The sequence below is a fragment of the Dryobates pubescens genome, chromosome 7 (genome assembly GCF_014839835.1).
Source record: "Dryobates pubescens isolate bDryPub1 chromosome 7, bDryPub1.pri, whole genome shotgun sequence".
NCBI classification, from domain to species: domain Eukaryota; kingdom Metazoa; phylum Chordata; class Aves; order Piciformes; family Picidae; genus Dryobates; species Dryobates pubescens.
Window position 1 is genome coordinate 41,876,148 of NC_071618.1, and position 14,538 is coordinate 41,890,685.

Consider the following 14,538-nt stretch of genomic DNA (forward strand, 5'->3'; position numbering starts at 1 on the left):
TCAGCCTCATTGCCAGGGCTGTGCTCAAGGCCTCTCCCCAGCCTCATTGCCCTTCTCTGGACATGTTCAAGTGTCTCAATGTCCTTCCTAAACTGAGGGGCCCAGAACTGGACACAGGACTCAAGGTGTGACCTAGCCAGTGCTGAGTCCAGGGGCACAATGACTTCCCTGCTCCTGCTGGCCACACTATTCCTAATGCAGGCCAGGATGCCATTGGCCCTCTTGGCTGCCTGGGCCCACTGCAGGCTCATGTTCAGCCTACTATCAACCAGTACCCCCAGGTCCCTCTCTGCCTGGCTGCTCTCCTGCCACTGTGACCCCAGCCTGTAGCTCTGCATGGGGTTGCTGTGGCCAAAGTACAGCACCTGGCACTTGGACTTGTTAAATGCCATCCTGTTGGACTCTGCCCATCTGTCCAGCCAGTCAAGGTCCCTCTGCAGAGCCCTTCTACCCTCTAACTACAGAAGGAGAAGAGCTTGCAGAATTTGTGTGCTGAAACACTGCAGCAAGTAGCAGTCATTTGGTAAGTCATTGGTTTATCCATTTAGGCTGCACAACTGTTAGATTTAAGAAGGACATTGAGACACTTGAACACATCCAGAGAAGGGCAACAAGGCTGGGGAGAGGTCTGGAGCACAGCCCTGTGAGGAGAGGCTGAGGGAGCTGGGGTTGCTTAGCCTGGAGAAGAGGAATAGAATAGAATAAACCGGGTTGGAAGAGACCTTCGAGATCATCAAGTCCAGCCTATCATCCAACACCATCTAATCAACTAACCATGCAACCATGTACCCTCTTCAGGGGAGACCTTCTTGCTGCCTACAACTACCTTAAGGGAGGTTGTAGCCAGCTGGGGTTGATCTCTTCTCCCAGGCAACCAGCACCAGCACAAGAGGACACAGTCTCAAGTTGTGCCAGGGGAAGTTTAGGCTGGAGGTGAGGAGAAAGCTCTTCACAGAGAGAGCTGTTGGCCATTGGAATGTGCTGCCCAGGGAGGTGGTGGAGTCACCATCCCTGGAGGTGTTCAAAAAGGGATTGGATGTGGCATTTGGTGTCATGGTTTAGTTAGTGCTGAGGTGTTGGGTGACAGGTTGGACTTGATGACTTGGTGGAGTCACCATCATTGGAGGTTTTCAGGAGGAGACTTGATGGGGTGCTTGGTGCCATGGGTTAGTTGTTTGGGTGGTGTTGGATTGGTTGATGGGTTGGACATGATGATCTTGAAGGTCTCTTCCAACCTGGTTTATTCTATGTATTCTATGATCTCTGAGGTCTTTTCCAACCTTATTGATTCCATGATTCAAGTTACCCATAGGTGCAGTTGCAAAGCAGTTTGCCAAGCTTTGTGTGCTCCTGTGCCTGTGCACTCGTGAATCCACACCCGGCCCCAGTGCGAGCATTAACGTTGCAGTCCTAACCGTGCTGGGCCATTTTTCATTAGTGGTGAAGAGCCTATTAGTGTGTTTTATGAGTTGTTTCCAATTCCTGGAGCTGCCTCCCCCTGCCTTACAGCCTGAGTGACTTTCCTGTTTCACAGATGCAGCCTTTAAAATCCTCAACCCCAAGGCGGTTTCGAGATTTTTCCGGCTCAACAGCAACAACGCCTTGATACAGTTCTTGCTGGAGGTAAGATGGAGCCTTACTGCATTGGGGAGAAGTGGGCCATTTGGAAGTGGGGTGGTGATCTCTGGCAAAGCAAAAGGAGAGAATTGTTGGCCTTCTGTTCTAGGGCACTCCAGAAATCAGGGAGCACTACATCGACTCTAAGAAAGACGTGGATCGTCACCTGAAAGCAGCCTGTGAGCAGTTCATCCAGCAGCAAACCAAACAGTTCACAGAGCAGCTGGAGGAGTTCATGACCAAGGTAAAGGAGCATGCTGTGTGTTTGTTAACCTGACTGAAATACTGCTAGGGCCCAGGGACTTGCCACTGAGGTTGGGTATAGGAGAAGCTGCTAGTTCTGTCTGATTCGCTGGAGGTGATGGCGTTCCTCATTCTAAGGTCAGGCTTCCCTTTGAGCTCCACCAACAATTATTCAAGCCCTTTGGAGATTAATGTAGTGAAGGAACACCAAGGAGCTTGTTTGAGAAAGCAACCCTTATGCTTTTTGTGATCCAGAAGCTTTAATGTTTCAGTGAGTTAACAGAGGTCAGTGGAAGTTGGCAGGGACGCTTCTGTTGGCAGGAAAACTCCTACCTTAACTGAGCTTGTAAGCCTTCCAAACCAATCTTGGGTCATGCATGCTCCTGAGGGTGGCCTTGGAGTATGGCTGGGAAGTGTTAGCATTTTTAGCTCTTGGTATATTTGATACCAGTGAGCTGCTTGCTGAGCAGGGCTTGCCTTGCAAGTCCTGTTCGTGACAGAGCATCCTAACACAAGTTGGTCTGAAAGGTCATAGGGAATAAGGGGAGGTGGGGAAATCAAACAAGCCCCCTCAGGAAAGAAGCCTTGTCACAGTACACTTCTTTCTGGAACCTGCTTGAGGGCTCAGCATCTCCAGCCATCCTGAGCAAACTACACAGCAGCATCTGTTCCTCCTGAAGCAAGAAAAGTCTGTCCTGGCTCTTCCTGTGCTGAGAATAAGTGACATGACATCTCAGAAGCCTGGGCTGCAGCACTGCATGGACATCCTGAATGTCCCAGCTGCTGTGTTTGGGGAGCTTAGAATATGCCAGGATTGAATTTGCTGCTGTGTTGTTGTACAGGAGTCCAACCACCCTGAGCACAGCTTCCAGGGCAAGATGTAAGCAGGCAAAGATGTTTGTTACATTACACAGCAGGGATATATAGCCTGCCAGAAGGCACATGTGTCACATCTCCATTGGGCTTTCTCCACTGGCATGTGTGGAATTGAGGCATACAATAGGCTAAAACAACCAACCAATATTTGTACCACATCCAAGCCAATTCTGCCCAGTTTCTTCTCCTCAGTCACAAGATGCTTACATTCTTTTCCAAGTCAGAGACTAAACAACCTTCCAAAGCTGTCTGAAAACAGCCTGCTCCTACAGTGAGCTGCTTGCTGAGCAGGGCTTGCCTTGCAAGTCCTGTTTGTGACGGAACATCCTAACATAAGTTGGCCTGAAAGGTTATAGGGAATAGGAGGGGGAAAACCAAACAAGCCCCCCCCAAAAAGAAGCCTTGTTACAGTACACTTCTTTCTGGAGCCTGCTTGAGGGCTCAGAGTCTCCAGCCATCCTGAGCAAACTACACAGCAGCATCTGTTCCTCCTGAAGCAAGAAAAGTGTGTCCTGGCTCTTCCTGTGCTGAGAATAAGTGACATGACATCTCAGAAGCCTGGGCTGCAGCACTGCATGGACATCCTGAATGTCCCAGCTGCTGTGTTTGGGGAGCTTAGAATATGCCAGGATTGAATTTGCTGCTGTGTTGTTGTACAGGTGTCCAACCACCCTGAGCACAGCTTCCAGGGCAAGATGTAAGCAGGCAAAGATGTTTGTTACATTACACAGCAGGGATATATAGCCTGCCAGAAGGCACATGTGTCACATCTCCATTGGGCTTTCTCCACTGGCATGTGTGGAATTGAGGCATACAATAGGCTAAAACAACCAACCAATATTTGTACCACATCCAAGCCAATTCTGCCCAGTTTCTTCTCCTCAGTCACAAGATGCTTACATTCTTTTCCAAGTCAGAGACTAAACAACCTTCCAAAGCTGTCTGAAAACAGCCTGCTCCAACAGTGAGCTGCTTGCTGAGCAGGGCTTGCCTTGCAAGTCCTGTTTGTGACAGAACATCCTAACACAAGTTGGCCTGAAAGTTATAGGGAATAGGAGGGGGAAAACCAAACAAGCCCCCCCCAAAAAGAAGCCTTGTCACAGTACACTTCTTTCTGGAGCCTGCTTGAGGGCTCAGAGTCTCCAGCCATCCTGAGCAAACTACACAGCAGCATCTGTTCCTCCTGAAGCAAGAAAAGTGTGTCCTGGCTCTTCCTGTGCTGAGAATAAGTGACATGACATCTCAGAAGCCTGGGCTGCAGCACTGCATGGACATCCTGAATGTCCCAGCTGCTGTGTTTGGGGAGCTTAGAATATGCCAGGATTGAATTTGCTGGTGGGGTGAGGGCCAGTGGCATCCCCTCAGATGCCTCCATAGATGAGTGACTGGCAAGGCTGGTCGATGACCCAAGTGATCCAGATGATTCCTTGGGAAAGCTGGGTAGTTTGCCTGGCCTGCTGGAGTACAAACCTCTTTTGAGGCTTTGCATCCTTATGTGCCTAAGCCTCTTGGCAAGTTTAATCCCATTTTGAATCGTGGTTGTGATTTTGCATTGCATGGATCTCAAGCTGCTTCCTCTGTGTGTTGTTAAGTGAGGGCACAGAAGAGAGAGAGAGAGAGAGAAGGGGAGATTCTCTTTGCTGCAGTGTCTAAGAGACTTGTGCCATTGTTACTTGGTCACTTGGTGGTGGATTCAGCTGAAGGAAAAATCACTTTGTTGATTGTGCTTGTTGCAGGTAGCTGCTTTAAAAACAATGGCCACTCAAGGAGGTCCCAGGTACAGCCTTTCACAGCAGCCTTGGGCACAGCCAGGTACTTGCTTCCTTTTATGTCCATCTTACCTCTGAGGTGCTTGGTAAAGCCATGATCATTTTAGTCATGAGGTCTGTGGTGACAGGTTGGGCTTGATGATCTTTGGGGGGTCTCATCCAACCTTGGTGATTCTGTGATCATTTACTACTCTGAGACTTCTGAAAACTATAAAGTGGAGCAAAAAGGCCCTGAACTGGACACAGGACTCAAGGTGTGGCCTAACCAGTGCTGAGTCCAGGGGCACAATGACTTCCCTGCTCCTGCTGGCCACACTATTCCTAATACAGGTCAGGATGCCATTGGCCTTCTTGGCCACCTGGGCACACTGCTGGCTCATGCTCAACCAGTCCCCCCAGGTCCCTTTGTGCCTGGCTGCTCTCAGCCTCTCTGCCCCCAGCCTGCAGCACTGCATGGGGTTGTGCTGCTCCCTCCTGAGAGATGTGGCATGTGGTCAGCCAGGGGAGTTTCTGATGGGCTGGTCTCTTCACTAGCACTGTGTATTTCCCAGCAGTTCCTTTTCTAGGCAAGTTTTCTAGGGGTAGCCTGATTCCCAGGATCACAGGCTGCTAGGGGCCAGAAGGCACCTCTGAAGATCGAGTCCAGCCCCCTGCCAGAGCAGGAGCATGGAAGCTAGCTCAGGTTGTGCAGCTTTGTAGCTGCTGGGAGTCTGTTACTTTGGGAAACTCAGGAGGATGGGGTAGCTTGCATAAATGGCTTGGATGCACTTTCTGCAGGGAAAGTGAGGCTTTTGTCTTCAGCAGGTCTGAAAAGTGGCCATGATGGGCTGATACTGCACAGCACAGGCCCTGCCCTCTTTCTTTCACCTGCTCTCCAGCTGCCCAGGTGGCCGAGAAGGCCAATGGCATCCTGGCCTGCATCCGGAACAGTGTGGCCAGCAGGAGCAGGGAGGACATTCTGCCCCTGGACTCAGCAGTGGTTAGGCCACACCTTGAGTCCTGTGTCCAGTTCTGGGCCCCTCAGTTTAAGAAGGACATTGAGAGACTTGAAGGTGTCCTGAGAAGGACAACGAGGCTGGGGAGAGGCCTTGAGCACAGCCCTGTGAGGAGAGGCTGAGGGAGCTGGGGTTGCTTAGCCTGGAGAAGAGGAGGCTCAGGGGAGACCTTCTTGCTCTCTGCAACTACCTGAAGGGAGGTTGTAGCCAGGTGGGGGTTGGTCTCTTTTCCCAGGCAACCAGCACCAGAACAAGAGGACACAGTCTCAAGCTGTGCCAGGGGAAGTTTAGGCTGGATGTTAGGAAGAAGTTCTTCCCAGAAAGAGAGATTGGCCATTGGAATGTGCTGCCCAGGGAGGTGGTGGAGTCCCCATCCCTAGAGGTGTTTAAGAGGAGATTGGATGTGGCACTTGGTGCCATGGTTGAGTTAGTGCTGAGGTGCTGGGTGCTAGGTTGGACTTGATGATCTCTGAGGTCTTTTCCAACCTTATTGATTCAACGATTGTGGTTATGATCGGCCCCAGTAAAGTGGAGGAATACATAGAATACATAGAATAAACCAGGTTGGAAGAGACCTTCAAGATCATCGCGTCCAACCCATCAACCAATCCAACTCCGCCCAAGCAACTAACCCACAGCACCAAGTACCCCGTCAAGTCTTCTCCTAAAAACCTCCAGTGATGGTGACTCCACCACCTCCCCAGGCAGCCCATTCCAATGTGCAATCACTCTTTCTGTATAGAACTTTTTTCTAACATCCAGCCTGTATCTCCCCTGGCGCAGCCTGAGACTGTGTCCTCTTGTTCTGGTACTGCTTGCCTGGGAGAAGAGACCAACATCCGTCTGTCTACAACCTCCCTTCAGGTAGTTGTAGAGAGTAATAAGGTCACCCCTGAGTCTCCTCTTCTCCAGGCTAAGCAACCCCAGCTCCCTCAGCCTCTCCTCGTAGGGCTTATGTTCCAAACCCCTCACCAACTTTGTTGCTCTTCTCTGGACTCGTTCCAGCAAGTCAACCTCCTTCCTAAACTGAGGGGCCCAGAACTGGACACAGTACTCAAGGTGCGGCCTAACCAGTGCAGTGTACAGGGGCAGAATGACCTCCCTGCTCCTGCTGGCCACACTGTTCCTGATGCAGGCCAGGATGCCATTGGCCCTCTTAGCTGCCTGGGCACACTGCAGGCTCATGTTCAGTCTACCGTCGACCAGCACCCCCAGGTCCCTCTCAGCCTGACTGCTCTCCAGCCACTCTGACCCCAGCCTGTAGCTCTGCATGGGGTTGCTGTGGCCAATGTGCAGAACCCGGCACTTGGATGTGTTAAATCTCATGCCGTTGGACTCTGCCCATCTGCCCAGCCTGTCGAGGTCCCTCTGCAGAGCCTCTCTACCCTCCAGCAGATCAACTCCTGCCCCCAGCTTGGTGTCGTCAGCAAACTTACTGATGATGGACTCGATGCCCTCGTCCAGATCATCAATAAAGATGTTAAAGAGCATGGGGCCCAGTACTGATCCCTGGGGCACACCACTGGTGACTGGCTGCCAGCTGGATGTGGCACCATTCACTACCACTCTCTGGGCTCGGCCCTCCAGCCAGTTCCTAACCCATCTCAGTGTGCTCCCATCCAAGCCATGGGCTGACAGCTTGGCCAGGAGTTTGCTATGGGGAACGGTGTCAAAGGCCTTGCTGAGGTCCAGGTAGACTACATCCACAGGCCTCCCCACATCCACCAGGCGGGTCACCTGATCATAGAAGGAGATCAGGTTGGTCAGGCAGGACCTGCCCTTCCTAAACCCATGCTGGCTGGGCCTGATCCCTTGGCCATCCTCTAAGTGTTGCGTGATTGCACTCAGGATGACCTGCTCCATAATCTTTCCTGGCACTGAGGTCAGGAGTTCCTCTGGAGTGTGGATGTCAGCTAGCAGAGCTCCACCTCAGCCTGCTGCAGATGTTTTCTTTTCCTTTCAGCAAAGCTCAATGATCTGGTCTCCTCTGCTTACAAGACAATCAAGACAAAGCTGCCATCCACGCTGCGAAGCATGTCCTTGTACCTGTCCAACAAAGATACTGAACTCATCTTGTTCAAGCCAGTTAGGGTGAGTGCTGCTAGGTGGCCTTCAGCACATTGTTGTGCGGTGCTGGGCCTTCCTTGGCTCAAAGACTTCAAACAGCTGCTGTGCTATTGCTCACCTGTTGTGTTTCTGTGTTTGTGTGGTAGCGTTTGTGATGTATCTCTGTAACTGTGGATGCTTGTATTTGTGAGTGTGTCTGTGCAGGCATGCTTCACACACACCCCTCTGTTGGAGTGAGTCCAGAGGAGAGCCACAGAGGTGATCCAAGGGCTGCAACACCTCTGTTGTGAGGATAGGCAGTTCTGGGACCCTCAATTGAAGAAGGACATTGAGACATTTGAACGTGTCCAGAGAAGGGCAATGAGGCTGGGGAGGGGTCTGCAGCACAGCCCTGTGAGGGGAGGCTGAGGGAGCTGGGGTTGCTTAGCCTGGAGAAGAGGAGGCTCAGGGCAGACCTTCTTGCTCTCTACAACTACCTGAAGGGAGGTTGTAGCCAGGTGGGGCTTGGTCTCTTCTCCCAGGCAACCAGCACAAGAGGACACAGTGTCAAGCTGCACCAGGGGAAGTTTAGGCTCCAGGTGAGGAGAAAGTTCTTCACAGAGAGAGAGTTATTGGCCATTGGAATGTGCTGCCCAGGGAGGTGGTGGAGTCACCATCCCTGGAGGTGTTCAAAAAGGGATTGGAGGTGGCACTTGAAGCCATGGTTTAGTTAGTCCTGAGGTGTTGGGTGACAGGTTGGACTTGATGACCTCTGAGGTCTTTTCCAACCTTAATGATTCTATGATAGATTCTATGGACCTTGACAGGCTGGAGAGGTGGGCACAAGCCAACCACATGAGGTTCAACAAGAGCAAGGGCAGGGTGCTGCATCTGGGTGGAGGCAATCCCAGGCACAAATCCAGGCTGGGCAGGGACTGGCTGGAAAGCAGCCCTGAGGAGAGAGACTTGGGGGTGCTGGGGGAGGAGAAGCTCACCAGGAGCTCTCAGTGTGCACTTGCAGCCTGGAAAGCCAACCAAATCCTGGGCTGCAGCAAGAGAAGTGTGGCCAGCAGGGCAAGGGAGGGGATTCTCCCCCTCTGCTCAGCTCTGCTGAGACCCCACCTGGAGTCCTGCCTCCAGTTCTGGAGCCCCTATTCCAAGAGGGATCTGGAGGTGCTGGAAGGTGTCCAGAGAAGGGCCAGGGGGATGAGCAGAGGGCTGGAGCACCTCTCCTGTGAGGACAGACTGAAGGAGTTGGGGCTGTTCAGTCTGGAGAAGAGAAGGCTCCCAGGTGACCTCATTGTGGCCTTCCAGGATCTGAAGGGGGCTACAAGAAGGCTGGGGAGGGACTGCTCAGGATCTCAGGTAGTGATAGGACTAGGGGGAATGGAATGAAGCTGGAGGTGAGGAGATTGAGGCTGGAGGTGAGGAGGAAGTTCTTCCCCATGAGAGTGGTGAAGCCCTGGAATGGGTTGTCCAGGGAGGTGGTTGAGGCTCCATCCCTGGAGGTGTTTAAGCCCAGGCTGGATGAGGCTCTGGCCAGCCTGATCTAAAGTGGGGTGTCCCTGCCCATGGCAGGGGGGTTGGAACTGGATGATCCTTGTGGTCCCTTCCAACCCTGACTGATACTATGATTCTATGAAGATCTTAGCTGAAGTTTGTATCTTGCAGCCTGTGTGGATCCCTCATGGCTGTCTGGGGGCTTGCCCTGAAAATCACTCTCCCTCCCTGGTCACTTCAGTAGCTATTCCCTGCACCTATTGCTTATTCATGTTGGAGATGAGTGTTGTGTTTCTTTACCACTGAGGTTTTTTTTCCCCCTTTCTTTCCTTTTAAAAGAATAACATTCAGCAGATGTTCCAGAAGCTCCATGCTGTGTTAAAGGAAGAGTTTAGTGATGAAGATATCCAGATCATAGCTTGTCCTTCAATGGAACAGGTATGAACTGTAGCTTCCTGCTTCCTCAGGTGTTGTTTCATGTGACTGGCTGTTTAAAACTCTGTTTCCTCCCCTCCCCCCCCCCCCCATTTTTATTGTTTTCAGGGTTCAGAATATTTCACTTACTATTCTGCTTCATTCTGGGGCTTTAGCTGAACTCTAGGCTCCCAGCTGAGAGGGGCTCTTTTCCTTGTGCTCTGTAGTGAATATCCAGTGGAGGTTTCAAGCTGAAGGTGGTCATGCATGTGGCTGAGGTTTAGTACAATGCCATGGCAGAGTCTTGCCCAGTACTGGGCATTGTGTTTTCAGGGAGGTATCAAAGCCAGTGCCATGGTTTAGTTGATTAGATGGTGTTGAGTGATAGGTTGGACTCAATGACCTCAAAGGTCTTTTCCAGTCTGGTCTTGTCCCTTCTCCTTCTCCTCCTTCTCCTCCTTCTCCTCCTTCTTCTCCTTCTTCTCCTTCTCCTCCTTCTCCTCCTCCTTCTCCTCCTTCTCCTCCTTCTCCTCCTCCTTCTCCTCCTTCTCCTCCTCCTTCTCCTCCTTCTCCTCCTTCTCCTCCTCCTTCTCCTCCTTCTCCTCCTTCTCCTCCTTCTCCTCCTTCTCCTCCTTCTCCTCCTTCTCCTCCTTCTCCTCCTTCTCCTCCTTCTCCTCCTTCTCCTCCTTCTCCTCCTTCTCCTCCTTCTCCTCCTTCTCCTCCTTCTCCTCCTTCTCCTCCTTCTCCTCCTTCTCCTCCCTCTCCTCCCTCTCCTCCCTCTCCTCCCTCTCCTCCTTCTCCTTCTCCTCTCCTCCTTCTCCTCCTTCTCCTCCTTCTCCTTCTCCTCTCCTCCTTCTCCTTCTCCTCTCCACCTTCTCCTCTCCTGAATAGGCTTTTAAAAAGCCTCTGTGCATGAAGCTTCCATTTGCTTCCAGCTGAGCTGGTCTGGCAAAGTTAATGTTGGGGGGGGTGACATTTCAACCCACCACATTAAGTCTTGCTTTTGACAACTAAAGCAGCAGCTTTTACTTTTACAAGTATGAGAAAGAATTACCAAGGTTCCTTTGAAGCACATTGCATTGGGGAAAATGTGCAGATGTTTGTGGAAATGTAGCCCTGCATGATAAGGTCTTTAATCTCAGAGATGATTGAGGTTAAGAGTTCTCTGTATTAGGATGCTCTGACAGAATACAGAATTAACCAGGGGGGAAAAGGCCTTCGAGATCATCCAGCCCAACCTGTCACCCAACACCATCTGATCAACTAAACCATGGCACCAAGCACCCCAGCCAGGCTCTTCCTAAACACCTCCAGGGATGGTGACTCCACCACCTCCCTGGGCAGCACATCCCAATGGCCAATCTCTCTTGCTGGGAAGAATTTCTTCCTAACATCCAGCCTAAGCCTCCCCTGGTGCAGCTTGAGACTGTGTCCTCTTGTTCTGGTGCTGCTTGCCTGGGAGAAGAGACCAAGCCCCACCTGGCTACAACCTCCCTTCAGGGACTTGTAAACAGCAATGAGGTCTCCCCTGAGCCTCCTCTTCTCCAGGCTAAGCAACCCCAGCTCCCTCAGCCTCTCCTCACAGGGCTGTGCTCCAGACCCCTCCCCAGCTTTGTTGCCCTTCTCTGGACACCTTCCAGCAACTCAACATCTTTCCTAAACTGAGGGGCCCAGAACTGGACACAGGACTCAAGGTGTGGCCTAACCAGTGCTGAGTCCAGGGGCACAACGACTTCCCTGCTCCTGCTGGCCACACTCTTCCTGATGCAGGCCAGGATGCCCTTGGCCTTCTTGGCCACCTGGGCACACTGCTGGCTGTTGTTCAGCCTGCTATCAACCAGTCCCCCCAGGTCCCTTTCTGCCTGGCTGCTCTCCAGCCACTCTGACCCCAGCCTGTAGCACTGCATGGGGTTGTTGTGGCCAGTGTGCAGAACCCTTTTCCAACCTGGTTAATTCTATGCTATGCTACTCCACTCCACTCCACTCCACTCCACTCCACTCCACTCCACTCCACTCCACTCCACTCCACTCCACTCCACTCCACTCCACTCCACTCCACTCCACTCCACTCCACTCCACTCCACTCCACTCCACTCCACTCCACTCCACTCCACTCCACTCCACCATAGTCTACTCTACCATAGTCTACTCTACCATAGTCTACTCTACCATAGTCTACTCTACAACTCTATTCTGTACTCTCTATACTCTACTACTCTACTCTATTCTACTCTACAAGTTTATTCTATACTCTCTATACTCTACTACTCTACTCTTCAACTGCCTTTTAGCAAGCCTGTGAGTAGGCACTTGACTGGAAATTCTGGCCCCTTGCTTTGTAGCTGTCTCCTCCTGATTTGCCCAAGACTCCTTGGGCCTTCCTGGAGTACTGTTTAAAGGGTACAGTGTAGTACATCAGTTATAACCTTTGCTGCTGTGTCTAATGGAGGCTTTCCTTTTGTCTTTCAGGTCAACTTGCTCTTATCCATGTCAAAATAGCCCAACAGTGAAGCTGCTTGGAAATAGGCTTCAGCTGAATGCCAGACAGTGAAGGGAATGCAAAGACATTTGGTTGAAGTAAATGAAGGATGTAACTGTGCAGTCCAGTTGGCATCAACACTCCCCAGTCTGCTTATAACCATGTTTTAGGAAGGAAAAAAACCCCCAACCACCACCAAAAAAAACCCACCCAACAAACACTTTTGGTTAAAGGTCTTTCCCATTCATTGGCTTGAGATGTGGAGGGGATAGAAACCAAACCCAAGAAGCTCTTGGCTGATCACTCTTAGGGAAGCTCAGTTGCTGCCTTAGCCCAGGTGCTTTTGAAGCTGAAATTGTGGAGCCTTCCCCACATCCAAATCTTGCTTTCCTTTTTCCCAGGTTGCTGTGCAAAGCCACACTTTCCTAGACAAAGCTGGAAAGAAAGCACAGGTATTGGTGTCTGCAGGGCTTGGAGATAAGCACATTGGTGTGACTGCCCCCCTCCCAGAATCCTGATAATCCACCATGTGCTTCCACATGATCCAGGAATTCTTAGTTGGGAGAACTTTTACTGCACACAAAGCTTTTCTTGAGACACTGGATGTGCTGTTGTGCCTGGGAGCTGTGAGGTCAGACCTGAGGTTCCAAGCTCTAACCTCACTCCACATAAAGGACCTCAGTTCCTTGGGATTTGCAATGGAAAGCCTGGGAGCTGTGAGGGTCAGACCTGAGGTTCCAAGCTCTAACCTCTCTCCACATAAAGGACCTCAGTTCCTTGGGATTTGCAATTGAAAGCCTGGGAGCTGTGAGGGTCAGACCTGAGGTTCCAAGCTCTAACCTCTCTCCACATGAAGGATCTCAGTTCCTTGGGATTTGCAATGGAAAGCCTGGGAGCTGTGAGGGTCAGACCTGAGGTTTCAAGCTCTAACCTCTCTCCACATGAAGGATCTCAGTTCCTTGGGATTTGCAATGGAAAGCTGTGCAGTAGGATTTCTGTTGTTTCTGAGGGAACTGCTTGTTCCCAGAGGCTTCCCAGCAGAACTGAGCATTGAGATTCCCAGGTTAATGTGAGGTGGGGGGTGTTTTTTTTGGCCCTACCCAAGGTCAGATGGTGGTGTTGCCTTGCTTCAGGTGGGGAAAGGGGCTGAAGTTTGTACAGCTTTGTGTGCTGGAGTAAGTGCTGGTAAGGGGGTGTGGGGATAGCAGAACGTGCCAGCCTGTCAAATCAGCAGTGTAAACAGAAGATAAGCACTTGGTAACTGGTAAGCAGTGCACACTGCTAACTGGTAAACAGTGCACACTGCTCAGGAGGCATGAATTGGCCATTGTATCGAAGAGCTGAATGCTAACCACTTGGCCATTACTGGAATGAAAGGCTCCAGGCAGCTTTGGGCTGTCTCAGTGTGTGAGGCTTCATCGGGCAGCGCTGCAGAAGGAGCCAGCGGTGAAGTTAACGTGGCAGACCGTTCACTTCTTCTGTAGCAGAATGCTCTGTGCTTTCCAGCCTGCAGCAATTTCCCTGCACATCAGTGGTGTGTTGATGTAGTGAGTTCTTCTGTTGTAAATCACCCAGCTGGAGACTTGAGCTGGGGGGGAGGGTGGTTGAGGCCACCATGGGAAAAGCGGTGCAGCAGCGGTGCTGAGGTCCGTGCGCGGTACTGGTGGGACGATACATGACTCCTTCACCATCGACTAAAGGAACTAACCAGGAAGAGAACTTGCCCTTTCCTTTTGCTCCTGGAGGGACACAGGCTGTAAAATACTGCACCAGTGCATTGTACTATATGTATATTTGGGGTTTTCTATGAAGTTTTACAGGAGGACTGCGTGGTGGCTGTAGCAGGGGCAGGACTGACTTCGCACAGCCCTGGTACAGGCGGGAAGCGAAGGGCGAACCTTCATAGCAGTGGGCGCTGCTGTGCTTGGGGTCTTCTCCTCCATGAGAGTAAGCAGCCAGACAGCTCTGGGGCAGCTGGTTCTTCTCCATGAGAGGAAGCAGCCAGACAGCTCTAGGGCAGCTGGTTTGAGAGATGAGAGGAGCAAGCAGCTCCACACAGCCCCTTTGCTAACCGAAGCTTTGTTTAAACCTGTACAGTTTTGGAGACTGTAGCTTTCCAAGTGCTGTAAATACTCTCAGAGGATTAATTTAAGATGCTTTCTATGATCTGACTTAGAAACTTGCTGGTTTTTAAGGTTTGGGTTTGTTTTTTTTAAACACATCAAGGTTGCCTCCTCTCTTTGGCCCAAGAGTAAAGCTTTATCCTTGTACCCTGAGGCTTTCTCTGCCGAGACGACCGGCAGGCAGAGGGCGGCGAACGAGCCAGCAGCGTGCTGCTGAGGGCAGCTCCTCCTTCAGCAGCCAAAGGATGGACTTTTCTTTGGCACAGCTGTATTCCTGGGTGCTGAATGGCCAGCTGCTTGTTGGGGTAATGCCTCTTTTCTGGTTGTAATAAAAGGACATTTGTATTTCCTTTGCTGACAAACAATGCGGCGTGGCGGCGCCTTCGCTCGGCCTGGCGGTTCTGCCGGAGGGAAGAAGCCGCAGCTGTAAGGCTGGCTCATCTGAAGGGGGGCTACAAGAAAGCTGGGGAGGGACT

At 51.4% G+C, this 14,538-nt stretch overlaps 1 protein-coding gene across 1 annotated transcript in view; it reads left to right on the top strand.

Annotated features, from left to right (window-relative positions):
• COG3 (component of oligomeric golgi complex 3) overlaps positions 1 to 12,546 on the top strand; it is a 55,792-nt gene extending 43,246 nt beyond the window's left edge. Inside the window, exons 18-23 of the mRNA XM_054163106.1 lie at positions 1,535 to 1,623; positions 1,727 to 1,861; positions 4,473 to 4,548; positions 7,464 to 7,591; positions 9,386 to 9,484; positions 11,930 to 12,546. Of these exons, the coding sequence (XP_054019081.1) occupies positions 1,535 to 1,623; positions 1,727 to 1,861; positions 4,473 to 4,548; positions 7,464 to 7,591; positions 9,386 to 9,484; positions 11,930 to 11,959 (557 nt within the window). The 3' untranslated portion in view covers positions 11,960 to 12,546. The remainder of the gene's footprint in view (positions 1 to 1,534; positions 1,624 to 1,726; positions 1,862 to 4,472; positions 4,549 to 7,463; positions 7,592 to 9,385; positions 9,485 to 11,929) is intronic.
• Positions 12,547 to 14,538: the final 1,992 nt, after the last annotated feature.